This window comes from Dama dama, chromosome 13 (assembly GCF_033118175.1).
Source record: "Dama dama isolate Ldn47 chromosome 13, ASM3311817v1, whole genome shotgun sequence".
NCBI lineage: Eukaryota > Metazoa > Chordata > Mammalia > Artiodactyla > Cervidae > Dama > Dama dama.
This window is the reverse complement of record NC_083693.1, coordinates 40,427,466-40,455,382: the sequence shown is the minus strand read 5'-3', so window position 1 is coordinate 40,455,382 and position 27,917 is coordinate 40,427,466. Positions and strand designations below refer to the sequence as shown.

Below are 27,917 nucleotides of genomic sequence, written 5' to 3'. Positions count from 1 at the left end.
GTTTGGTCCTCTGGAACTTCCCTGGTGAACCATCTGCATCCCAAGGGCGGCCAGAGGCCAAGAAAGGGCGCTGAGCTTTTGTCTCCTTTAAGAGGTGTGGCCTCGCTGTAGCCACCCCAGGAGTGATTGGCTGGAGCTGCCTGTCCCGGGGCGGGACTCGGTTGCTAGGGAGCGGCGCGGGGGCCCTGCGGAGACTGCGGCGGCTGCGCGTAGGAGCGAGGTGCTTGCTGGGGCTGGGGTTCGCGACGGCGCCGGGGGCTGCGGTGAACGCCTCGCAGGCCGTGCAGTTCCCTGTGGGGAGGCGCCGTCGCCATTGCCACCTCGCTCGGTGAGCGCGTCCCGAGCGCTCGCCGAGCAGAGCCGCAGCCGACCGGCGGCACCATGGGCCAGTGTGGCATCACCTCCTCCAAGACCGTGCTGGTGTTTCTCAACCTCATCTTCTGGGTGAGCGTGGCCAGCGGGCGGGAAAGGGCGAGGGGCCGGCGGTGCGGCCCGAAGAGGCCTCGGCTGAAGCGCCGGTGGGGAACCAGCGGGGACACAGGCTGGGTCGCGGCTGGCGCTGAGGAGGTGGGAGAGAGACGGGACCCTGCGGCGGAGACCCGGGAGGGCCTGGCCCCGGAGGCCGATTCGCTTTGGTCCCTCCGCGGCCGGGACGTAGACTCGGGGTGTAGAGGGCGGTGAGGAGAAACCCTAGGGGGCTTCTGGCGGCCTCCGTCTCGGGCCCAACGCCCCGGCCGGCGGGCCCTGTGCCAGGAGCCCGGCGCAGAGAGCCCACCCTCTCCCCTCCCCCAACCTCCCCCCGGAACAGCCTGCTGGACGGAGAGCTCTTATTGCAGATTCTTTCAGGACATCAGGCTCGAAATAGGATATCCCCCAAAGGGTCGGGCGCCGCTTTCTTTGTCAGGGCCCGGAGCCCCCGCGGCTCCACTGGCAGCCCCGAGGCGAGCGAGCAAACGGTGCAGAAGTGCGGAGACGCTTCCGACTCAGGCGTGAGGAATTTTGCCTTAGAGCTCTTTGTGTATGGAGAACTGGTCGACTGGTTACCAGCCCAGAAAACGGAAAGGTTTCAACTTGAGAAGCTAAATAATCCTTTGACGAGGAAAATCAATCTTATTTGTTTGGTCATGGGGGTGGGTAGCCTGAGATTATAAACCTTGGTTAAATATGACTCGAATGTCACAAGATCTAGAAAGCGATGAGTTCACTTTCAATAAAAGGTGGCTTATGAATTTTTTTGGACACGCCCCCAAAGAAAGGGCCCTTTATTAAAGCACTTCGTCTTACTTCAGGTCCTTATCTCGTCAGGGACTTTTGTAATAACCTGTATTATTCCTATCAGCCTCTCCACCCTCTAGTTCATCTGGACCTTGCACCCGGATAAATCTTATTAAGCTTTTCTTCCTTCACATGACTTTACTTCATTTAACAAATAAACACACACCCCTCCCTCAAAGCTTCAGCAGTAGAATAAAGTTCAGTGCCCTTCTGGTATTGCAACCAATGTCCTCAAATCATCTTTTCCTTCCTCACGATTGACCATGTTCTTAAACACTTGGACACACTTCTGTGTCCCCAGTCTCCAGGACACTTCTTGAACATTTCCACTTCCCGTCCTTTTGTATGTCTCCATTCACCTCTTTCCCACAAACATATCTAAATTGGAAAGAATCCTTTCCTTCTTACAACCTGGTTCCCTCCTCCCCCTGCAAAGAATGAAACTTTTCATATCCTGACTGCTGTAGCATAAAAGAATAATTACACATCACAGAGCACTTACCACACACATCTTTTGCCGTAGAGTTTTTCAGGGTATGATGTGATGAAAAGAATCCTGACTGAGAGTACTGTTCAGGATCACCCACGTGACATCAGGATTCCATTATTTCTTCTTTTCCCTTTAGAGCAGTGTTTCTTATACTTTAGTTTGACTTAGAAGCCTTTTTAAAAGGTAAAAGAATCTCCTAGTATCTCCAGATGAGAAACATTGTTAGATAAGAAGATTCGTAAGTGTAGACTTAGCTTTGTATCCTTTACAGTCCCTTATTATTTTTATGGGCATACAGTTCGATTTTGAAGAATCTGTGTAATATCAGGTGACTTCTAGGCTTTTCAAGCTCAGGGACTGGAATTGTTAAAGAAACAAAATACTGGAAATACAGGAACCATTTTCTTTAAATAATTAAATTTTCATTTAAAATTGCAGTTTATTCAAAGATTCATTCATCTTTAGAAATTATGTAAGTATATGTACTATTATTGGCACTTAGTGAAGAAGATTATGTTGAACTTCAGTTGTGCTTTTCATGGTGGGTTCTTGCCAAGGCTGAGGTTAAACACCCTTTATCTAGGTTAGTAGAATAGTAAAATGTTTGTGAGGTGAGCTGTGATGAGGAAGTTAAGCAGACATGTAGGGGGAAAAATGTGGCACAGAGCAGGATTCGTGTAACATAACTAAGAAGGAAGCAATATGAGATGTGTCTCCCACAGAATTCGTAGTTTAGGGACCAACCGTTGGAATCTGATGATGTTGGTAATCATAACTAAGTTTGAGTGCTTTTTATACCCAGGCACTGTGTTAAGTACTTTAATGGAATAAAGCCTCATTTGGCAGGGAATATTATGCTTCTTTTACAGATGAGGACATTAAAATTTACTCACAGTGGCACACCCAAGGTGGGGTAGAGCCAGCCTTCATACCCAGGGTGTCCTATACTCTAGAGCCTGTGGTGTTAGAGCAAAGTGTGATTTCAAAAGACTTGCAAAGGGGAAGGAGCTCTTTAGGCAGTGTTAGACTCACTTGCTCCAAAACATAATTTTAACCTTGTTTATAGAACTTCCACCAGCATTTAAAACTATACTATTTAACTTGTCAGTTTAAAAAATTAGGTCATTATCGGGAAGTACATAAAACATGTTAACCTGTTCTTCCTGGTTTTTTATATTGCATTCTTCAGTTCTAATAAGTGTATTCTTTTATAAGTGGTCCGTTCCACCTTTTAATACCTTAATGTCTAAGTGTAAGAATAAGCATTCCCTACATAGAGCATCTCTAACATTTATCTGGGTTCCCCTGGGCAACATTTCCCTCATAGCTCAGTTGGTAAAGAATCTGCCTGCAGTGCAGGAGACCCAGGTTCAATTCCTGGGTCGGGAAGATCCCCTGGCGAAGGAAACGGCAACCCACTCCAGTATTCTTGCCTGGAGCATCCCATGGTCAGAGAAGCCTGGCAGACTACAATCCATGGGGTTGCAAGAGTTGGACACAACTTAGCAACACCACCACCACCACTGGTCAACATTAGTAAAGATTTTTTTAACTGTTGTATTGGCTTTTTACTATCAGCTGATTGTTGATAAGTGTTGAAGTTTAATTGCTTTGGTAACATATTTAAACTCTGCCTCTTAATATCTTGATATCCTGGTTCAGTCGGCAGTTTGTTCAGTGCGTTGTAATGTGGAAATAGATATGTACTTGAAATGCTTAGAATCGGCATTAAATGATATAATAGCCAAAGTTGTTAATGTTGACTTGGTGTAGATTATTATGGACAGTACAGTCTAAGAAAATTACTGTGGAAAGGCACAGGCAAAGGGGAAACAGTGGTTTCTAAAGTCCTTAAGCTTGTCTTAATGGAAATTGAGAGCTCATCACCAAATTCCAAAATATTAGGGCTTGTAGCATGAAAGGTAATTTTGGACAAGTTTGTACAACTTGGATCTCTTTGTTTTTTACAGAGTGGCATAGCTTTAAATGTAAGTGTATTAGTGCTAGATCCCTGATGATTTTTAGAAGACAAAAGTGTTTAGTGACTACATTTTGAAGGGTATTAGAATAAACAGTCAGTAACCTCTTCTCTAAACTGCACTTTTGCTCCAAGGTCAGTCAAGAGCCTTAATTCAGTGAGTCATTTGATCTGACCTGGGAGGCCTCATCTAAAACAAGTTTAAATCAGTACTTGATAATTTCAGGTTTCATTCTGTTAATTGAGTACTTAATTAAGTCCCATGTTATACAAATTACCTTTACTTTTTCTACCCTAGAAGGAGAGCCAATTGGCTAGTGTTTATTTTGCTCACACATATCTTAGGCATTATAGAGACTGTAAGAGAAAGCTTTGTCCATGCTTGCAGAATTTCTAGTCTGGCACATCTGCTTAGGGTGTTGTTTTTCATCAGTATGAAAGGCTATAGTAACGCTAAAACGGCTGTGGAATAGGAGATACCACAAGGTTAAACACCTTTTAAAGGCTTTTGGAAACAACTTTAGAATGTGGCAGCTTCAGTAATCATTCATTCATAGGAAATACAAATCCTATTTAAAAGCCTTATTTAAGCTTTAAAATTTGTCTTATCTTAAAAAAGTTTCAAGTTGCATTTGCCTCTGTGAATACATAAAATTAAGGAAATGTGCTTTGTTAAGCAAATACTACACAAATGTTTAAGCACCCACTTTTTGCTTATATTACTGATAAACTGGTGGAAAAGTGAAGATCTCTGTTCTTACAGAGCTTTACAGGACAGACAGTTAAAAATAAGCAAGAAAAATAACAGATAGTGATATGTTATGCAGAGAATTAAGACAGAATGATGTGATAGAGTGATTAGGTGGCTGCTTTAGGTTGGCAAAGAAGTCTTCTCCAAAGAGGTGAAATTTAATCTGGAATATGTGAAGGAACAGATGTTGGGGTGATTTGGAGGAAATGGGGGACATTTAAGATAAGGAACAGTCTACAGGCCCTAAGGCAAATTTGATGTGTTCAAATTACCTTCATGCTTTTGTTTAAAAGATAAAAATTTATTATGAAATATTTCGTTTTAAATGAAAAACTGCTTGTCACACTTCTCCATATATGTATTTTGTGTTTTCTAGCACATCTTGCACATTCGAGTTGAGAACATGATACTTTAAAACTGGATCCTTCATCTCACATCCTGGAATTTATTTCTTTACCTCTTGTATTCCCATCTTCATGAGGGACTGCTCCGACAAAGAATATGTCATTGGAGCACACCTTCAGCTAACAGATTTCTTTTTTCATAGTTGTTTCTCAGTTTACTAGAAGAAAAGCAAGTAATGGAGACCTATTTCTTGTCTTTGACAGTTAAGAAAATGAATTACTTCCAGTCTTACTGCATTCTCAGTCATCTGTCCACTGGACCAAGTACCTTGTGGCTGTGAGCTATTAACTGAAAGAACTCAAAGCAATGGGAATGTAGAAGGACTCTATTTAATTGGCAATTTAAGAAATAGGTTGTTTATTACCTTTTTAGGGTATTTATCATGCTTTGAAATATTTTAATGAATTTTATTCCATAAGATCCAACATTAGGAATTTTTCAAAAAAACTATTCCGTAAAATTTATACTTGCATCAAACAAGTATACCCTAAGACTCATTCATTCAGTAAATACTTTTTGAATATCTGTGCTTTACCTGTTTGAGAAATGCAAAAGGTATAGTGTCTGCTTTCTAACAGCTTATAGGAAGAGGGATCAGACAGACAGGCAAAATCATTTAATGTTCCATTGAATTTAATTTCTAGTTGCTCCTCTCTGTCCCCCTTCCACGTGGACAGTCTTAAGTCTTCTTTTAAAAATGTCATCTCTTTCCTCCCTCCCCCTCTTTAATAGTTTGGTAGAGCCAGTAGCTGAGAAAAGTTATTTGCATTGGTGTGTTTGTGTTTGACTTATCAAAAGGAAATCTATAGTAAATGCTGACATACTGTATTTTACACTGTTGTTGGTATTGATTAAACACATAACCCAAGCAAAGGCAAACTCTCCTGTTATGAAGCTGAAACACCTCAGGCTCCGGTAGTAATAACTGACTCTTTACAGTTAGAGTAGGGTATGGGGATAGAGAGTCTCAAAGAAAAATGTGTATATAAATACTCTGAAAATACTTTCAGATGACCCCTGGAGTCTTGCAATCTGAAAATATCTAATTTCCATGCTGTTACAATAGTTTGACTGTGGCAGTTGCAGATCTCCAGTTTCACTGCAGCTTGAATGTTTTGGGTTTTTCAACAGGGAGATAAAAATCGGATTAAATAGAAAAATTTTGTTAAGCTAGATAAACAATGATTATAAAAAGTCAAATACAGAAAAAGTGAAAATAGGACAAAATTGAGGAACATGACCTTTGGAATATCTTCAGAATAATATTGGTTTAAAGGATTAAAATATTCTTTCTTTAAGAATAATGGCAATAATGGTAGTGATATTGATAATGAAGAAAGAAGTGGCTTATTGTCAAGATTTTACACCTCAAAGTAGGGTTTTGTTTTGTCTCCTTGATAGGTGATATTTATGGGGGGAAAAAGATGTGTACTGAAATGATCAGAATTGTATTAAGTAGTCAGAAAACATCTAAAGATGAGTCAAAGCCAGGCAGACCCAGGAAAAGTCATAAACAGGGAAGATTGGCAGAGGTGCCTAAAACATTTGGGATTGAAGAGATTCCTATTTTATGTTTTGGTTAAGGACAGATTTAAGAATTCATTTGTTAAAGAACAACAAAGTCTCAATTTCAGATACAATTTTAAATATTGACTTTCATGATTCTGTAAATATATATTTCCTTTTTAAAGAAGACACTAAAAAATATTTTAATATTACCATAATTTCACCACTAAGAGACAACCAGTATTAACACTTTGGTATTTATAAATATCCATGCATAAGTGTGTTTTTCCCCCTAACATACCACAAGTGTGTTACTAAATTATGCTTCAACATATTTAAGGGCTGTAATGCAAATATATCTCTGGATGCTTGGGTTTTTTCTTTGTGTGTGTGTATGTATATAGTATTCTCTTTTATTTTTATTTATTTTTTTAATTAATTTTTTCTTGAAGGATAATTTCTTTACAGACTTTTGCTGTTTTCTGTCAAACTTCAACATGATCTTTTGTTTTTGCTATTATAATTTTGTTATTGTAACATTTTGATGAATGCACCTTGTACAAATCTGTTTCCATCTGACCTCCTTTCTTAAGAGTAGACTCCTAGAAGTACAGTTAATAGGTGCAAAAGCATAAATGCTGAGGCTAATAATGTGTTGCCAGATAGCGTTCCAGAAAATTTCTTATACTCCCGAGGGCTCTTCTCTCTGTATCCTTATGTATCTTTGAATACTGCTTGTCTTTATTGACCAATTTGTTATGGAGAAAATGATATTTTTAATAGCTTCCTAAATTCTTGGTTAAAATAACTTTAATTTCTGGTAAGAAGATTTGAAATCTTTGGTATAGTATAGTCTTTTTTTTCTCCTTGAGTGATAAGAGAAATATGCAGCATTGGACTTGGTAAAAGAGTAATTCTGTTTAATGATACGAAGTATTTTATCAGATTAAGTCAGAACAAAAATATGTTTGACTAGAGAATGTTATGTAAGTAGTAGAATGCTGAAAGATTTAAGGTGATTTTAAGAAACTTATGGCTTGAGGGTGGAGTTTGGGGAAACTTTCAGAAATGCCCTGTATAGGGACCTACCTGGTGGTCCAGTGGTTCAGACTCTGCACTCCCAGTGCTGGGGGCCCTGTTCAATCCCTGGTCAGAGAACTAGATTCCACATGCCACAGCTAAAGATTTCTTATGCCGCCGCTAAAGATTTCTTATTCCGCCACTAAAGATTCAGCATGCTGAAACGAAGAAGGTCAAAGATTCCACATATACACCATGGAATATTACTCAGCCATTAAAAAGAATTCATTTGAACCAGTCCTAATGAGATGGATGAAGCTGGAGCCCCTTATACAGAGTGAAGTAAGCCAGAAAGATAAAGAACATTACAGCATACTAACACATATATATGGAATTTAGAAAGATGGTAACGATAACCCTATATGCAAAACAGAAAAAGAGACACAGAAATACAGAACAGACTTTTGAACTCTGTGGGAGAATGTGAGGGTGGGATATTTGAAAAGAACAGCATGTATACTATCTATGGTGAAACAGATCACCAGCCCAGGTGGGATGCATGAGACAAGTGCTCGGGCCTGGTGCTCTGGGAAGACCCAGAGGAATCGGGTGGAGTGGGAGGTGGGAGGGGGGATAGGGATGGGGAATACGTGTAAATCCATGGCTGATTCATATCAATGTATGACAAAACCCACTGAAATGTTGTGAAGTAATTAGCCTCCAACTAATTAAAAAAAAAAAAATGAAAAAAAAAATAAAATAAAATTTGAGAGTAAAAAAAAAAAGATTCCACGTGCTGCAACTAAGACTTGGCACAGCCAAATAGATCACTTTTGTAACTTGGAAGATAATTGCTTTACAATATTGTGTTGAGCAGCGTGATTCAGCTCTAAGTGTAGGTATGTCCCCTCCCCCTGAAGCCTCTCTCCCAGCCCCAATCCCACCCCTCCAGGCTGTCATGGAGCGCTGGGCTGAGCTTCCTGTGTTACACGGCAGCTTCCCCCTAGCGATCTGTTTTACACATGACAGTGTATCTGTGTCGTGCTCATCTCTCGATTCACCCCACCCTCTTCCCCTAAAGTGTCCACAAGTCTGTTCTCTACGCCTGCGTCTCTATTCCTGACCTGCAGATAGGTTCATCAGTACCGTCTTTTCTGTATTCCATATATATGCGTTAAATGCGCTGTATAGAATTACCAATAAATTCCTTGTAGGAGAGAAGGGGGATAGGTACATGAGAGACTGTTGTGACCATACAGAAAGCTCTGAGTTAAATGTTTAAAAATAGATACAGAAGATGAATTTCTGCTGCTGTTTTTTCCCTCTCTGCTTTTTGAAATCTGCATTCTTACAAAAGTCTGGAGTACACAGTGGTTTTTTGCCAAGTCTTTGTTTTTTCTCCCAACATTCCAATCCTTCTGCTTTACCAATTGATTGATTGTTGGAGGCAAAAATCACACAGAAGTAGTTCTCGCAGGTGAGAAGAATTTGTCAGACTATGCTTTTAGCTGAATGACTTCAGATGGCCCCCTCATCTTTACCCTGTCCTGCAGGAAAATCACTTCTGTTCTTCTTTGCTTTATCTTCACCCAAATGCTCTGTGGGATGCTTCTACCCTCACATTTCTAAATTTCCATATAGATACACTTTCACAGCAGAGCTGTTTCATCTCTTATTGTGGAATAGTCTGTTTAATTTTAATGTTGCCACATTCTGGTGGCAAGCTCACTGTGCTTGATGTGCTCCCTTTCATTTCCTATTTCTTCTTTCTTAGAAAAGTAAAGAATTTAGGAGTTTTGTGGATTTTAGTATTTCATCATCTCTCTCAGAATATTTGAAAAGTACAGAAACAAAACAACTAGTTTCTAAAACCAAAACATTGGTTTCTAAACTATAGAAAAATCAATCTTACATAACAAAATGAAATTTACTTTAAAAGGGCTTTACATTTGTATGTAGGGAGTGAAGGGGTGAAAGGATAAAGTGAAGTGTCATACTTCTGAAACTCATATTTCTAAAATTTCCTAACAGGTAGCTTTATTTTTGGAGGAATAGCTTGGTGTTGTGCAAAAGCACTCTTTCCTAAGGTTTTAAAATTCTGTGACAGTTTAGAACATGAGTTTATTAAAGGGTGAGGAAGAGGGACTTCCCTGGTGGTCCAGTGGCTAAGACACCACGCTCCCAGTGCAGCCGGGGGAACCGGGTTCAGTCCTGCTCAGAGAACTAGATCCCACATGCCTCAACTAAAGAGTTTGCATGCCACAACTGAAGACCTGGTGCAGATTTTTAAAAAGGCTAAGGAAGAACACTTTTCAGAAAATTCTTTTTTTTCCCTATTGTTTCAGCTTTCAGCCTTTCCCTTAAGTTTCCCTTCATTTCTTTGTAAAAAAGATGAATATTTTTAGTATACTGTCCTCCACAAATCCTCCTTATAGGCTCAGATTTTCTCAGTGGTGACTAAAGCAGTTCAGCTGCTTCCAAGTTCTACATTTCATCCCCTCTGCAGCTGCTTTGTTGGCAAAGCCCAGAGCCTTTGATAGATCTCAATCCCAGCATGACCCTTCAGAAGAAGAGTTTAACCCTACTCACCTTTTAGCCTTTCTAATAGCCACAGCTCCTATGTTAAAAATCTTCATGACTGCAAGTCCCTATTTAGGAATTACTTACAACCTTCCTTACATTTACCATATAACGCCCCACCTATGTTTGTCATTTGGATGGTTGGATATCATTAAAGCAGTTGTTTATTGCTGTTTTTAGGTCTTCAACTCTTGTTAGGACACCTTCTCTGTATTTTCAGAGTAACTGATGTCATTTCATAAGTTGTTTATTATACAACTTCTATTAAGCACTATATATTCATGTCATTGGGCTCTGAATCTGCCTACCAATGCAGGAGACGTAAGAGATATGGGTTCGATCCCTGGGTTGGGAAGATCCCCCAGAGGAGGGCATGGCAACCCACTCCAGTATTCTTGCCTGGAGAATCCCATGGACAGAGGAGCCTGGCGGGCTACAGTCCCCAGGGTTGTAAAGAGTCAGACATGACTGAAGCGACTACACACACACACACATACACACACACACACACACACACATACATACATGTCATTGACTACACACACACACACATGTCATTAAGAGGAGAAAATTTAGGGGACAGCCTCTGTTTATGAGTTATTTGATTTATATAGTTTCATATCAGCAGTCACTGCAGTTTTTGCTTGGTACGTGCAGCGACTATGCTGCTTCCCCCTGTATGTTGTCAAAATAGAAGCATTATGTTCTCAACTGCACTGTGAGATTTAGATGTTGACTGATTTGCAGCCTGGGGAAAGAAACTTCTCTCAAAGCTATTAGTAAAGGAACAGGCAGCTTTACAAATGGCATCTCCTCCTTCCATTGCATTCATTATCTGTCTGGGTGGACTGGGTGGAAGATGGCGCACTGGAAGTGTTTCGCTTGGCCCACTCCCAGGCAGCACCAAGGGTGAGCCTTGTAGGGATCTCAAACTCATTTCATGTCTAAAATGGAAATAGTTCTTCGATGTCCTGTATTTCAAATTGTTGAGTAAGTATATCTTCTGGTTTTATTTTCAGTCAAATTTATGTAGCCTTTAATTACGTTTACTAGCAGCTCAAAGATGGAATTTATTTTAATTCAAGCCTTGTAAGAAATGAAGGTTGCCTGTTAGAGTAAGAAAAGCTAAGAATCCAAAGAATAGAGAGATGATTAATGAAGACAAATTGGATAAAATTTGATTGCTTCATATATAGGATTTCTTTTAATTCAGTTTGGGGACTAAAAGTATTTACTATAACAAAATGTTTGTGTGTACATATCTGTATGTTTGCATATCACACATATGTAGTCAAGAAACAGTAATTTTTGGTATGAGTGTTAAGTATTCCATATACTTCTGTGGTTAATGCACCCAAATAAACTGTTTATCCTCTTTTCTCTCTCTTATGTCTTCCATCATCCCATAATAATATGTCCCCAAAGTAAGTATGTCAGTGAACTGAGGGTCTTTGAACAGGTTCAGTTGCTGTAAGTAAAGCATTTATAAGCTAATGTATTCCAGCTGTGATGGCCGTTAAGAATTAAGTAAGCTGGATTCAGTTGTTCGAATAGTGAACTAAAATCTGTAAGATTGAACTGAAGAGAAACAAAGCAAATTCAAACCAAAGATTATGATTGAGCTTGAAGGGCAGTTTCAAGGGAAGGGATGAGATGAAGTGTTCTCAATGAATTTTGACAAATATCTACCAAGAACTGCTCTAGGTGATGGATGGTGGTTCAGCGCTGAAAGACTGACGGACAAAGTTTGTGCCCTAAAGGTATGCAGAGATTTTATATATAGTTATAATTTCAGCACTTGTGATAAATGCCGTTAGAGTTGTGTAGGGGATGGTTTGTGACCAAGGGCACCTAATCCTGTCTGAAATGGTCAAGAATGGCTTCCTAAAGGAGAGGTGATATTTAAACTGCATCTTAATGGGTGACAAGGAGTCCCTAAGCAGATGAAGAGAGCATTCCGAAGACAGCAGCAAAAGTAAAGAAGTGAGAGAATTTGTAGTACACTTGGAATAACAGCTTTCAGTTGTTCAGGGTGCATGAGAGGTCGTGGAGTCTGAGCCCAAAAAGCAGGAAGGAGCAGCTTAGTTTATCAGAGGCCTTACTTGCCTCATCCTGATTTTAAGCACGCTAATGCCTTGTTCTGATTTATATTTTTAACAGAAATAACTGATCATATAAAGAACATATTATTAAGGGACAGAGGGAGGGTCAGCAAGTAAGGTTGAGGGTTAACAGTGGTAAGGCCCAAATTAAGACAAGCACTGCAGAGGGTTAAAGAGAAGTTAACAATATTCAGGTGGTGTTTTGAAAGTAAATCTGGGGCTTCCCTGGTGGCTCAGTGGTAAAGAATCAGCCTGCCAACGTGGGAGATACACATTCAGCTCCTGATTCGGGACAGTCCCACACGCTGCATAGTAACTAACCCCATGTACCACGACTGCTGAGCCTGGGAGCCCGTGCTCCACAACTGAGCAGCCTCCACTCGTGACAATTAGAGGAAAACCTGCCCACAATGAAGAGCCAGCACAGCCATAAATAAAATTACTAAAAAATAAAAAAGTAAACCTGAAGGAGTTTGCAGATTGATGGGATATAGAAGTAGGTCACAGAAAGAGTATAGAATAACTCAGGCATTTGACTAGGAAAAGTAACTGGTGCCGTTTGCTCTGAAATACAAAATATGAGGGCAGATTTAATGGAGTGAGCAGGAAGGCAGCGAGGGTTTGAGGTAGGTTGAGGTCAGGGCGTCTGTGGGACTTCCAGATGGGGATGTGTAGTTCTGAGTTGATGGCTTAGGTGGAGAGCTACAGTGACTGGTGAAGCCATAGCTAGGCTAGCCCAAAGGAGAGCCTACAAAATGAGAACTAAACAGGGCCGAAGGTAGAACCCTGGAGATCACTGACATTTGTCTGGTAAAGGAGAGTCCCCGAAGAGAATGAGAGATCAAGAAATAGGAAGAGCTCCAGCAGTGGGGGCCTCCTGAAAGCCAGAGGAGAATTTGCAAAGAATATGGTGTTTTAAATTGGCTCCATTATTCTAGCTGATGTCTCTTAAAAAGTCCAGCTTATTATTTTTTTTTAAATCAAGTTACTTTCTCAACTTTCTATAAATGGAGTCTTTTCCTTCCAGATCTGAGTGATTCTACCAGCCTAGTGTATGAAAATATACTGATGATGCCCAAACTTAGAGAATCCCACAGACTTAAACTGCTTCCAGGTTGAGAGGAATTAATGATATAATTGTGGAAGCTCTTTTGTAGTTTGAAAATTAATGATGTATCTGTTAAATTTTAAAGAATGGTGAAATAATTCTTTTTATATGAAAGCCTCAAAGTGCTCTATAAATGATAATTCGTTAAATCGATGTGTTAACACTTAGCCTCACACTGTATTTGCTCATTTACATGAAAGCAGGGAACACTGGGCTGTAAGCATTGTGCTGGCGAAATTGACACGATAGCAAAACTGACAGCGATGGGAGGAGGACGTGTGTATTAATAAAACCCTGTGACTGGAGTGTAGTGTCTGCGGCGGCAGCTGCTCCATGACTCTCTGCACCCACTCTCCCTGTAGGTGCTCTAAAACTTTGTACCTCAAAGTATAGTTCAAAAATCAGCAGTGTTAGCTGGGAGCTTGCTGGAAATGCAGAATCTCGGGTCCCACCCCTAGACCCACTGATCAGTCTGCAGTTTAATAAGATCTTCGGGTGATTCCTATTCACGTAGTTCGAGAAACACAATTCTAAAGCATAAATAGACTTAAAGCGTTTGCAAGGGGCTTCCCTGGTGGCTCAGATAGTGAAGAATCTGCCTGCAATACAGGAGACCCCCGGGTTCAGTCGCTGGGTCAGGAAGATCCCCTGGAGAAGGGAATGGCAGCCCACTCCAATATTCTTGCCTGGAGAACCCCATGGACAGTGGAACCTGGCTGGCTACAGTCCATGGGGTCGCAGAGTCAGAAATGACTGAGTGACTAACACACACAAAGGATTTGCAAAGTTCTTTAGTCATTCAGCCCTCTAGCTTTACCATTTCACAGTCTCTACTAGGACAGCAAATTTTTTAGAAGTGGGTATCCTGTATCGTGATTATTAGTTACTATTGTAATTTTCTTTCCGCAAGGCAAGAGATGAGAGTATAAATGCAGATTCTGAAGTCAGATTACCTGAATTCTGGTCCCGACTCTGCCACTAGTCCTGATTTCCCCATTTGAGGGGGGCAACCCTCACCTCTGCACTGATCTGTAATTGACTTCAGAAGACCTTTGGGGTGTGTGTGTGTTTTCATTCTTGTCATCCGTATTATGTACGGAATTAATGGTTTCTCGGTCCTAGATGAGCCAGCAATTACCAAAGAGTAGATGGAATTTGGAAGACTTTTCAACTTTAGTAAAGAAATGTTCTTACTAATGAATAATTTTCAGCTTCACTGATAAAAGTCTACAAATAGATTTAAAAGTGGTGGAAAATCTCATTGAGTTCTAACATGCCAAGAAATAGTGGGAATGTTTATCAGCAGGGGTTGGAGAATTTTACCAGAACTCTGACCTTGTTTTCTACAGGGAGCCGCTGGCATTTTATGCTATGTCGGAGCCTATGTCTTCATCACTTACGATGACTATGACCACTTCTTTGAAGATGTGTACACTCTGATCCCTGCGGTGGTGATCATAGCTGTCGGGGCTCTGCTTTTCATTATTGGGCTAATTGGTTGCTGTGCCACAATCCGGGAAAGCCGCTGTGGACTGGCCACGGTAAGCTAGCTCTTCATGATATGTGGGAATATTCATTTGTGTTACTTGCTTAACTTGAGCATGAAACTCCATATTCTCTTCGGCTCTCTTTATAATTGGAATAGAATTAGCACTTGTCTTAAAGTTGTAGCACTTATCTCAGATAATTACTTTTTATCAAGAGAGTATTTAGAGCTATTTTTTCATTTGTATTTAATTTTTGACAATGTTTCTTTACATTTTCCTTACAGTTTGTCATCATCCTACTCTTGGTTTTTGTCACAGAAGTTGTTGTTGTGGTTTTGGGATATGTTTACAGAGCAAAGGTATGTTGTCTACTGTAATTTATATGTTTTAAAAGGTGGTTTAAGTGTTTTGAGTGAAATAGAACAAACTCATTTTCAGAGTAAACATTTTCTTTTGCCTTCAGTTTAGCCACCACTTGAAAAATATAAAGGTAATTAGAAATTATGTGTCAGGATTTCTTGTCTCATTGAATATAACAGTGTTACTCTACTGCTGTCCTAGTTTTAGGTGGTGCTGGTTTAGTTGCTAAGTCGTGTCCAACTTGCCACTCCATGGACTGTAGCCCACCAGGCTGCTCTGCCCATGGAATTCTCCAGGCAAGAATACTGGAGTGGGTTGCCATTTCCTTCTCCAAGGGATCTTCCCGACCCAGGAATTGAACCCCAGTCTCCTGCATTGCAGGCAGATTCTTTCTGCCTGAGCTACGAGGGAAACCCCTAGTTTGTAGATAGTTTTCTTTAAATGACTCTAGTTGTTGTTCAGTTGCTAGTCATTCCAGCTCTTTGCAGCCCCCTGGATTGTAGCACGCCCGGCTCCCCCGTCCTTCACTATCTCCCAGAGTTTGCTCAAATTCATGTCCATTGAGTCAGTGGTGCTGTCTAACCATCTCATCCTCTGCTGCCCGCTTCTCCTTTTAACTTCAGTCTTTCCCAATATCAGGCTCTTTTCCATTGAGTTGACTCTTCATATCAGGTGGCCAAAGTATTAGAGCTTCAGCCTCAGTCCTTCCAACTAATATTCGGGATTGATTTTCTTTAATATTGAATGGGTTGATCTCTTTGGAATTCAAGGGACTTTCAAGAGTTCTCCAGCACCACAGTTCGAAAGCATCAATTCTTTGGCACTCAGCCTTCTTTATGGTTCTACTTTCACATCCGTACATGACTGCTGAAAAAACCATAACTTTTGACTGTATAGACCTTTGTCAGCAAAGTGATGTTTTTTAGTATACTGTCTAGGTTTGTCATGTGAAAGTATTAGTCACTCAGTCGTGTCTGACTCTTTGTGACCCCATGGACTATAGCTCATCAGGCTCCTCTATCCATGGGATTCTCCAGGCAAGAGTACTGGAGTGGGTTGCTGTGCCCTCCTCCAAGGGATCTTCCCAACCCAGGTTTCAAACCCACGTCTTTTAGGTCTCCTGCATTGGCAGGTGGGTTCTTTATCACTAGAGCCACCTCAATCTTTGTCATAGGTTTGTCATAGCTGTCCTTCCAAGAAACAAGCATCTCCTTGACTGTAGAATGATCTATAAATGAATAATTGGTCAGCTGAGGAATTTGTTCAAATTTCCTTAGTCCATAGATTCCCAGATTTCTATTTTAAAAGAATTAAATTGAGGATTTCATTTTCCATTGCCTCTTTAGGGAAAAAATGCCTTGGTCCTAGACATAAAAAAAGGTTACTGGGAGTTGGTTTTCAGTCGCTCAGTTGTGTTCAACTCTTTTCGAGCCCATGGACTGCAGCATGCCAGGTTCCCTGTCCTTCATTATCTCCCAGAGTTTGCTCAAACTCATATACATTGAATTGGTGATGCCATCTAACCATCTCATCCTCTGTCGTCCCCTTCTCCTCTTGCCTCCAGTGTTTCCCAGCATCAGGGTCTTCTCCGATGAGTCAGCTCTTAGAGTCAGGTGGCCAAAGTATTGGCGCTTCAGCATCAGTCCTTCCAATGAGTATTCAGGGTTGACTGCCTTTATGATTGACTGGTTTGATCTCCTTGCTGTCCAAGGGACTCTCAAGAGTCTTTTCTCAACACCACAGTTCAAATGCATCATACTGGGAGTTGCAACCCTACAACTTGTTCCTGAGGAACGAGGGGCCCTACCAGCTCAAACACCAAGATAACTATTGCCAGCCACTCCCTTCTTGTCCTTCTTTCCTCTTTTCTGGTCATTTCTTGTTTTCTTGCCCCTTTCCTTTCTATTTTGCCCACTTTTGCTTTCCACCTACAGCAGCATTTAAGGCTAAATAGACTGCTTTAAATTAATTAATTTGGGTATAACTATAGAGCTTCCCTGGTGGCTCAGGGGTAAAGAACCTGCCTGCCAATGCAGGAGGCATAGGTTCGATCTCTGCGTGGGGAAGATCCCCTGGATAAGGAAATGGCAACCCCGTCCAGTATTCTTGTTTGGAAGATCCCATGGACAGAGGAGCCTGGTGGGCTGCAGTCCATGCATTAGCAAAAGAGTTGGACACAACTTAGCAACTAAACAACAACAACATAGAACCGATACACAGGCATCCTAAGGTTATTCTCTGAGCACACCCAGGGTTATTCTCATTGTAACTTATGGTTTGGAGTCAAAGACATGATAGGCTGATTTACTATTTAACCATTGCTGTATAACATACCAGACAGCTATGCTAAAAAAAAAGAATGCAGTGGATTATGCCCCTGCTTACAGTCTGGTCATCAATTTTATGATCTTAACCACATGACTGATAAAATTACCATATAGGTCTCATCATCTTAGAAGGGTAAGGAAAATCTGGTACAAGCAAACTTAATTAAATGACACTTTAGTTGCCACTCTGTTGGCAGTGATATATTTTGAAGAGTTGATTTCCTGATTGTTTTTTTTTAAATCTGTTGATTACTTTTGCATATTTGTCCAAGTCTAAATAAACATTAAATAAGTAAAATGTAATATTGGTATTTGTCCCAAAAGTATCCTATAGGTGCTTTTTAAGTTGTTTAATTTTTACCTCCTTTAGGAAAGGAAAATGAGTAGGTCTTCTAAGAACCCCATTTGAAAAAGGAGGTGATATATTTATAATTCAGGACACCTATCTCAAGGCTCAACTACTTTCTCCCTCTTTCATAAATAGGTAGCCTGCCATCTTGCACACAATCGTCTCTTTGATTGCTTTTAATCTAATGTAATATGTCTGACATTTTGCCTGAGTCTACCTGAAGGCACGAAGGGAGAGAACTTTTTTTCTTACAAGAAATTCATAGCGCTATCTCAAAACTTTACATACATGCCATTTAGGCACTTAGCTGGAGCCTTGACTAATGTTACTTTCACCAATATTTTTGAGGGACTGGATTCTTTGTTTTGATTCAGGTGGAAAATGAAGTTGATCGCAGCATTCAGAAGGTGTATAAGACCTACAATGGAACCAACCCTGATGCTGCTAGCCGGGCCATTGACTATGTTCAGAGACAGGTGAGTTCTCCTGAAGCTGATTTGTTTTTGAGAACCAGTCGCTATTGAGTCAATATTAAACTTATCTCTGTTACTATGTAAATTAGCAGTGTACCTTTATAGCCATGGTTAGCTGCATAATGAGTCCAGTATTTTTACCTTCACCCTGGAAAAGTTTTTTCCACCATTACCTAGCATAGCCAGAAAGGAAGCATCTGCCCTTCCCCTCAAAAAATAATTAGCTAACGGGGTGATAATGGGCAAGAGGTTTATGTCACAGGAAAGTTGAGAGCCCAAATGAACTTTAGAGGAGGTGAGAAGTCTTTCACATACCTTTAGAAGACAAGACTGGCAAAGATAAGATAAAACTGTAAAAAAAGAAAATTATTGTAGACAATTTGAAACATACCTAAAGGTATCTAGTAGATCTTTGTATCCATAAACTCACCTCAAAATTTATCCACTTTTTGCCAATCTTATTTCATCTATTACTCCCACATGTCTTTTGCTAGTTATAACTTAAATACCAGACATTTCAGACAAAAGATTCTAAATACTTTGTCTTTGGATATAATATTTAATCCAGAATCAGATGTTTAACAGGCAAAATTAAAGGTTTTTTTCTTAGCTATAAACTACCCCTTGTTGGCAGTATGATTTTTCAAACAGAGGGTCTAGAACCACTAATTATATGTAGTTTAAATTAAAGTTAAAAATTCACTTCCTCAGTTAATGCTAGCCACACTGTGAGTGCTCAGTAGTTCTGTGTGGCTGCTGCTAAGTCACTTCAGTCGTGTCCAACTCTGTGTGACCCTGTAGATGGCAGCCCAGCAGGCTCCCCCGTCCCTGAGATTCTCCAGGCAAGAATACTGGAGTGGGTTGCCATTTCCTTTTCCAGTGCATGAAAGTGAAGGGTGAAAGTGAAGTCGCTCAGTCATGTCTGACTCTTAGCGACCCCATGGATTGCAGCCTACCAGGCTCCTCCATCCATGGGATTTCCCAGGCAAAGGTACTGGAGTGGGGTGCCATTGCCTTCTCCTCTGTGTGCTACCATACTGAGCTTACAGACCTATAGCATTTCTGTCATTGCAGAAAGTTCTATTGGACATGACTGGTCTAAAGTAGCTTAAAGCTCTGCCGTGCACAGAACTCTGAAGTTCAGCACAGGCCATGTGTTCTATGAGGACTGATGTCTCTGTTCTCTTCTCTGTTAGCTGCACTGTTGTGGAATTCACAACTATTCAGACTGGGAAAATACAGACTGGTTCAAAGAAACCAAAAACCAGAGCGTCCCACTTAGTTGTTGCAGAGAGACAGCCAGCAGCTGTAACGGCAGTCTGGCCCACCCCTCTGATCTCTATGCTGAGGTAAGTTCAGTTCCTTGAATAGCACTTGAATCTAGCCTGGTAACCTGTTTTCTTGGTGAATTATCTCTACCTAGAACTTTTCTACCTTCTTTTACTTGTCTTTAATGTCATTTTTTTTTTTAATTTTAATATAAATTATTTTCAAATGCATTATCTTTTTCCCTCTTGTAGTTCGTCATTTCCATTTCTGCCAATTAGTAGTAATGTGTGACCTTGCAGCTTTTCCCTTTTTAAAAAGACTAATGAAGATGACTTTGGGTGTTTCAGGGGTGTGAGGCTCTAGTTGTGAAGAAGCTACAAGAAATCATGATGCATGTTATCTGGGCAGCGTTGGCATTTGCAGCTATTCAGGTAAGCACAGCTAGCCAAGGACTTATCAGAGTGTACTGATTCTCCAATGTCAATACCAAATGGTTTTTAACCACCACTTGCAGTTAAGCTTTGTGTATATGGATAACTTGGAAGTGATTGAGGTACAGACGCCAGTTTCCAACATCTTCTGTTTCCTGTCTCCAGACATAGACCCAGAATGGTCCCAGAAACCAGAGATCTGGATGGGGAAACCATGGACGAGGGACTTCTTGTTTTATTTTCTTGACTTGATTAGTGAGTGACCTGTTCAAAATACAGACTGTTGTCATAATGTATTCTTGGGAGGTGCTTTAGTAGAACTTCACACAGTTGTTAAGAAAATCAAACTGCTTTATTTTAGCTTGGAGATGGAAAGCTTTATTTTAATTTTTTTGTTTCTGTTTCCATTTCTTGCTTTCCTGTCTCCAAGAGATTTATATGTTAATATACATACATCAAGAACTGGCACTACACTAGTCTCTTACACTAATAGGAGCAACTTTATCACTTTACAGAAAAGACTATTAAGTAAATACTGAGGTTTATCCACCCTAGTATTTGTGGATTTAGTTTTTTTAAACAGATTGGCATCAAGAAGTCTGTCATACTGCTTGGCATATCTGGAAATGTCCTATGTCTTTTTGGTAGCTGAGGGTACTTGTCCCAGCACCTACCAGTGAAAACAGTCTTTTTCCCTCCTTACTAATAGCTTGTACAAAGTAGCTAGTAATTGTTTTAATTACCTCTCACTTTATCAAAAACAAACAAACAAGCCCACACATATCCTTTATACCTCATCAATTAAGTTCAGTTCAGTCGCTCAGTCGTGTCCGACTCTGTGACCCCATGGACTGCAGCACGCCAGGCTTCCCTTTCATCTCCAACTCTCGGAGCTTGCTCAAACTCATGTCCATCGAGTCAGTGATGCCATCCAACCATCTCATCCTCTGTCATCCCCTTCTCCTCCTGCCTTCAATCTTCAATCTCATACCCACCTAAAAAACAAATAAGGAAGATGACTATTTTTCTGCCCAGTTAAACTACCTACATTCCTAGTTTATCAGGTATATATATTTTATCTTAGGGATTCTGTTAGAGGAATGTTACAACTATTTGAAAATGATTGAAAATCCTTTGCATCCGATCTAGTTCTCAGAGTGTTCTGTAGTATTCTTTTAGTATATTCTTGAAACATGCTTCAGGTCCAGAGAATCTATTCTAGCACATTATTGACCAAAGACATATTAACACCGCAGGCATTTGTTTCTGCAAAAATCCCCCAGGCAATAATGTGTTAAAGTTTTTCTATCATTTAATTGCTAGATAAACCAATGTAATTGCTAATTTATATGTAAGTTGCTTGGTTTGTCTGCTCTCTGTATATTTGAACAGAAAGTAGTGTATTTAGTAGGAAGTGCCTTTTAATAATGGCAAAAAGGTGATTGTTTACTTTGCTGGTATTCAAACAGCTCTGAAATGATTGATTAAAAAGCCTAGCTCTATTTGCTATGGTCTCTGCCCTTCTAAGCATTTACTCTGTGGCTCAGCATAGCAGTAATCTGTAGGTCAGCAGGGATGTATTTCATATTTTCTTTGTGTAAACACTGTCATTTAGCTAAAAATAATGAAACATGAAGGTAGTGTCTTTACCCAAGTGAAATCCTGATCTGTGCATTTTTAATGATTTTATGTGTGGTAATAAAGCTGCATATATTAGCATGCAGCAGAAAAGCTTAAGAAGTGTATGATGCTTATGATCATGAATGCAACATGTATATAGAAGGCTAATGAAAACACTCAGATATGTCCCTCATCTACTTGAGCTTATTAACCAGCTTATTAATATTTCTTCATTAAATATTTTTCAGTGGGGACTAATAAACGTTCTAACCAGTCTTTTAAATATGCCTTCTCATACCATTTTATAGTTAAATCACCATGGCTTAAATAATATCTGATAAAAGCTTTGATGTTTCAAGTTCAGCAAAACTGAGTCAGAGATTGAGAACTTTTGCAGACTTGAAACGTAGTGGTTTTTAAAATTTTAAAAATTTTATTTAGTTTTAAGAGAAAAAAACAAGGGTTTTCTAATATGTGTGAGTACCTATAAATGTTTAAACTTTTGATATTCAGAATCTGATGTAGATTGGTGCCCAGGATATGGAAAACCTAGGTGAAGGCAGAAACAGCTCAAAGAGCAATGAGCTTTTATACTTACCCTGATAAAGAAAGAGCTAGAAGGATGCTTGGACATTCTCCAGTCCCTGTTCCCTTAGTTTTGAAGACATTGAAATTGAGGAAGAGCAAGTATAGCATGACTTACGACCATCACTAAATCTTGAACCTTATCTCCATGTGTGCTCTGCCTCTGATTACAAATTGAAGAATTAAGATTCTCTAAAGATTTATTTCCTAAATTCTGTTAAGAAATCTGACAGCAAATTGACACTTTAAGCTGGATGGAATACACAGTGTAATACCATTGAAAAATTGCTAGCGTTTTTCTTCAGGTTCTAAAGTAGGGAAGCTCTAAGAGCTCTTGCAGGAAATTCAGTTTTATTTAATGGTAAAGAAAGATGATTTTTGGTAGTGTTGTGAGTATGAAAACTATTTAAGTGCTGTCTCCTTCGATCTTGAGTATGATTTGTGGTACCATTAAGCTACATTTCATCAATGTTCTAAGACGTAAAGGTGAATTTAAGATGAAATTTTCTCATCAGCTTAATTTACCAATAAAAGCCTCTTGTTTGAGTATCGTGGGCCAGTCTGCCCACCACCTCTTTTGGTGTGAGCCCCATTCATCTTATGTATTGTCCATGGCTGCTTTTGTGTTACGGTGACAGAGTTGAGTAGTTGCCACAGAGACCAGTGTTGTCTCTTGGTTCACAGAGCTTAAAATATTTACTATAATTGCCCTTTATGAAACATTGGCCCCCCCTTGTTCTAGTCTTGTTAAGTGGCCTAGGTTTGGGTAGGACCAAAATGATCAAGAAAGAAAAATCTGAAAAGTGCTAGTTAATTGTTACAACAGCATTTTTTAATATAAGAGAATGAGATTTTAAAGATTTTTCTACACTCCTTATACTATTAGTTTATTAATCAGCAAGATATTTCACTTCTTTGATAGTAACCAGCCTCTTAAATGTACAAATGATCAGCTATAAATTTTATATTTCAGTGATCTGGTCATAATAATAAAATCTAGAGTTTTGATTTGGCAAGCTCTTTTAAGTATCAGCAGCAGGTAAAGCTCTCTACAAAGGCAATATGGGAAAAAAGGGAAGTTATCAGTCCTTGGAGTCTCACAATGCTGTCATGTCCTTAAGATGGAATGATCAAGAGCAAAATTTTATAGAGAACCACTTCCCAAGGCCATGCTGCTTTTTTCTGGTCTGTGTGAATGAGGCTGAGACTGCTATTTCCTTCCTGCTTCTTCTAACTTCTATTTTAATTCATTAAAATGAGTTAAAATACATATGTAAATAGCACTTTGGATTGGGCCCTTTAGATAGTTAAAATTGAGTGGCTTAATTCTGACCATCTTTTGAAAAAAATACTTCAAGTAATTCTTCCTTAAAAACTTAAAACCAAAGCTTGGGAAGCTAATTCCTGAGTAGCTAAGTTGTGGTTTTTTATTTTTTAATTTGGGGAAAATCTTAATTGTTAACTTTTTGAAAATTTCCTTAATTGAAAAGCCCACTTGATAAATTTTTCTTCAAATTATACATATTTAATAAGAGGTGAAACTCCTGCTAAAGTCTTGACCCCAGTTCTCGAGTCCCTCCTTGTAGAGGCAACCAGTGTTCCCAGTTTCCTATATATCCTTCCTAAAGTAGTTTGTGGTTCTACAAGCACATAAATATTTTTTATACAAATAGAAGCTTATAGGATGCAATTTTCTACTTTTTTTCTTAAGATAATTGTATGAAACCTCTAGTTTTGAGAAATAATGCAGACAGAATCTTTGTGTGCCTTGCACAGTTTCCCTCAGTGGTTAACATTTTGCAAAACTGTTATGTGTCACAACCAGGACATTGGCATTGATACAATCCACTGGTTTTATTTAGATTTCTCATTTCTATGTGTGTATTCAGTTCTGTACAATTTTATGACCTGTTTTTTTCTTGTATCCACCACCACCACAGTCAAGATACTGAACAGCTACAACACTATAAGAGTCCCACCTGGTACTCTTTTATAATTGCACCCACCTCCCTCCCATGCCTCCTCCCCCATACCCTGGCAACCACTAATCCGTCCTCCATTCCTAAAACTTCATCATTCTAAAAATATATAGAAGTGGAATAATATATGTAACCTTTTGTACCTTCTTAAAGACAAATTAATATGCTACTATGGCTACCTATAAGTATTCTATTTTTTTACCTACTTCATAATTTATTTGCATTAATGGGCACTTATGGAAGTGTTGTTATTACCGAAGTGCAAGTAGTGAATACCCTCTGTATGTATGTGCAAAATCTATAGCAAAAAATTTGTAGCCTTTAGTTGAGGGGTCAGAGAATAGGGATGACTTTTTGATAGGTGTTTCTAAATTTTTCTCAGAAAAGAGTGTTTCCAATGTCCAGTTCTAATTACCTTGTATAAAATACCTACCTCCCCATAATGCCATCTATAATTTTGTATCATAGAGCATTTTAATCCTTGGCAGTCAGTTTTTTTAATCATTTGCTTATGTATTTAGTAATCATTTTTGCTGTCAGCTGCGTGTTATATTTGGACTAGGTGCAGATTACTTCTCATGACCTGAATATTGTAGGGATAAGTTTCATTCTAAGAAATCACACTGGAGCTAAAACATTTGTGATATTTTTAAATCTGTTGTTGGAGAGTTTCAATAATCAATGAGATTTTAATGTAGCAAAGCTTTGGAAATGAACCTGTAATACTTTGTGATGAGGTTTGCACTATGGGAAGTTATTGTGTAGCACTTAATTTTTTTTTTTTTAATTGGAGTATTTAATGTTAATAACAGACTCATTTCCAGGCATGAGTAGGATTTTATCAAGCTTATTAAATTGTTTTTAAATCAGTACAAGTTGATTTAATTTAAAGTCAAGAAAAAAAGGATACTTATTTCAGACCCCATTTTGAGAGTGCTGACTCCAGTAGAAGTTAACCAGCTGAAAGGAATGTGAGGAAGTGAGGATGGGAAGAGATCTTTTCCCCAACCAAATCAATAATTTCAGAGCTTAGCATTTTTATTGCTCAATTTAACATTGCCTGGGAACATAATTGTGTTTGATCTTATAGCTATTCTAAAAATGTTTTGATGTACAGTGAATGGAAATGTGTTTCTGCATGTCTAGAATTGACTTAAGATATATAGTGAACTTCAACCATATCTACTTTTAAAATGTCTTTAAGGTACTTTGCACTAGTAAACACTCAGCAAATGCTGATACAATGAAACTGATGAATTCAAGCAGGAAGTATATATCCCAAATGAGTAGAATAGAGACTAAATAAGGGGAGAAGTTGGAGTGTGTGACTTCATCCTGGAGAATTCAGACTGAGGACATCTTTTGTCTCTGTACATGTGTCTCATTAGTAATCTTCCACTTCAGACTTTGAATGTCTAGTTATAGATCGGGTACATTCTGTTGAAATTAGATTGACCCCTATATGTACAAAGGGCCCTGCCTTTTGAAATCAAATAACTGAGACCTTTCACTTCTAGTGAATAGTTAGAACAGCACATTAATTTATTTAGCTCTTTAACTGTATATGACTGTTTATATTTTGTAAGAAGGCAGGTCAGAAATTCTAGACTCGTTTCTCTTTAATCCAGCCTAATTCTCTCACTTACCCAAAATAACACGGCATGACTTTATTACTATTCCAGTTTGCTACCACAGAAGGATTAGGCCTATTAAAATGATGAAGAAAGTAACCTTTAAAAGGTAATATGTACATAATATCACAGAGCTATCCTGGATTTCAAAAATAATAAATAATTGCAAAGCAGAAACCTTCAAACCACACTTTTTGGCATCTGGATTGGTTCCCCCTGCATAGGGCTTTTGGGCTACTCATATATTGGGCTTTTTATTCGGTGGATTGTCATAAAGCCTGTGTCCCCAAAATCCAGATGTGTGAAATACCAACATAGATTTCTTCATATGTAGTCTTGCTCATTATACTCCCTAGACCTTTGCTGTCTAGTATGGTAACCACTAGCCACATACATCTGAATTTAAATTAATAACATAAAAAATGCAACTCCTTAGTTGCACTAGCTCCATTTCAAGTGATCAGGAACCTCATGTGCTACCATATGTGACAGCTCAGTTACGGACTGTTTCCATCACTGCAGAAAGTACACTTTTGTACAGCCCTGGTCTGGATCAAGATGGGGCTGGCACTAGGAGAGCCTGGGTACTCTGCTCGCTTCACAGATTATTCTTAGATATGCAGCAGGGATGCTAAAACTGGGTTCTTAGTTCCTAAAAGGATAATGTGTTCACTAGAAACTGCTTACTGTTCGTGATTTTTTTTTGATGATTTGAGATCTTTGAACGGTGAAACAGTTCCATTGCCAACAAAGAAATACACACTTGCTGTAAGAGGATTTTCAGCCTTTTTTCCCCATTGTTTTCTTCCTGCAGCTGCTGGGCATGCTGTGTGCCTGCATCGTGTTATGCAGAAGGAGTAGAGATCCTGCTTATGAGCTCCTCATCACCGGCGGAACCTATGCATAGTAGAAAACTCAAGCCTGAGCTTTTTAGTCTTGTTCTGATTTGGAAGGTGAATTGAGCAGGTCCACTGCTATTGGCCTCCTGAGTTCATTTAGTTAAAGCACACGTACACAGGTGTTGGACAGAGCAGCTTGACTCTTCATTTGTCTACCTTCTTACCTACCCACCGATGACTTTTTTTTCCCTTTGTTCTAGCTGACTCTCCATGTCCGTAAGTGTTTTGAGTACAGCGGTAAATGTTCTAATCTCAGAACCGTTTGTGAGTTGCGTAGTGTGGTAGCATTAAAGGTTGACGTGGCCCTGCTTCTGTCACCTCCAAGCATAATGGGACTGCTGCTGTGGTATCACCAGGTCTTTCAGTCTTCACAGTGGAGAACTCTTGGCCAAAGGTTTTTGGGGGGAGGAGGAGGCAGTCAGCTGTCTGGTTAAAGTTAATACCAGATGGTGCCCCTCATCAGTGTCCTTTTTAAAAATATATACTATAGTTCAGTAAGATAGCAACTGTACAAAATGGCTAAGATAGATTTTAGAATCATACCTTGTGTATCTTGGTTCATCTTCAAAATCAGACTGATCTTTGAAACTAGCGGTTTTTAATCAAAGCTGGCTTTATAGGAGGAGTATAATGTATGCACTACTGTTTTAAAACAATTAGTGTGAGTGTGTGCGTGTATTTTTGTATGATTGAGCCCATTCATCGTAAGTCTAAACTCGTTAGAAATAATGTACCCATGTAGACTAGCAAAATAGTATGTAGATGCGATCTCAGTTGTAAATAGAAAAATCTAATTCAATAAACTCTGTATCACCCCCTCAACATGTAGTTTTTAATTATTTGGAGACACTTCAATTCCAGAGCAGCAGTATAATGTTTTATGTTGGTGCTATCTGTAGTTCATTATGATTTGCATGTGTTTCAGTTATTGTAAACAAAATTCGTGTTGCAAAATTCAAAAGACCTTGGTATTCACAAAGCTACAGATGCTTTTCAGTCCAGTACATCCTGCAGATATGGAGCATCTGCTGTGTGCATGGCACTGGGGATACAGTGATGGCGCTGTCGTCGTCTTCAAGGGATGAGGAGTGCTAGTATCAGAGAATTTACAGACGCAGATAATTCCCGTACAGTGCAGTGATTGTAGTGATAAAAAAAATGGGAGCCAGAAGGATGCCTGGAGAGGTCAGAGGCAACTTCTGGAGGAGAGGCCCAAGCCCAGAGGCTAGATAGACTTTATAGAAGAGGGTACACGGGAATGGAAAATGGGGTGGAGTATGTAGACAGCCACA

At 39.5% G+C, this 27,917-nt stretch overlaps 1 protein-coding gene across 1 annotated transcript; it reads left to right on the top strand.

The window, feature by feature from the left end:
- The first annotated feature begins 181 nt into the window (after window positions 1–181).
- On the top strand, window positions 182–27,447 carry TSPAN3 (tetraspanin 3). The gene is made up of 7 exons (XM_061158930.1): window positions 182–444; window positions 14,565–14,756; window positions 14,987–15,061; window positions 18,113–18,214; window positions 19,408–19,560; window positions 19,828–19,911; window positions 26,541–27,447. Exons 1-7 carry the CDS (start codon window positions 382–384, stop codon window positions 26,631–26,633), a joined length of 762 nt encoding a protein of 253 aa, XP_061014913.1. The 5' UTR covers window positions 182–381; the 3' UTR covers window positions 26,634–27,447.
- The last annotated feature ends 470 nt before the right edge of the window (window positions 27,448–27,917 follow it).

Bases quoted from the DNA above. Each gene is read 5' to 3' on its own strand.
- TSPAN3 (XM_061158930.1), top strand. From the start codon at position 382: ATGGGCCAGTGTGGCATCACCTCCTCCAAGACCGTGCTGGTGTTTCTC. The intron at 14,757-14,986 runs GTAAGCTAGCTC...TTTTCCTTACAG, and splicing joins GCCGCTGTGGACTGGCCACG to TTTGTCATCATCCTACTCTT. The intron at 19,561-19,827 runs GTAAGTTCAGTT...TGGGTGTTTCAG, and splicing joins CCTCTGATCTCTATGCTGAG to GGGTGTGAGGCTCTAGTTGT.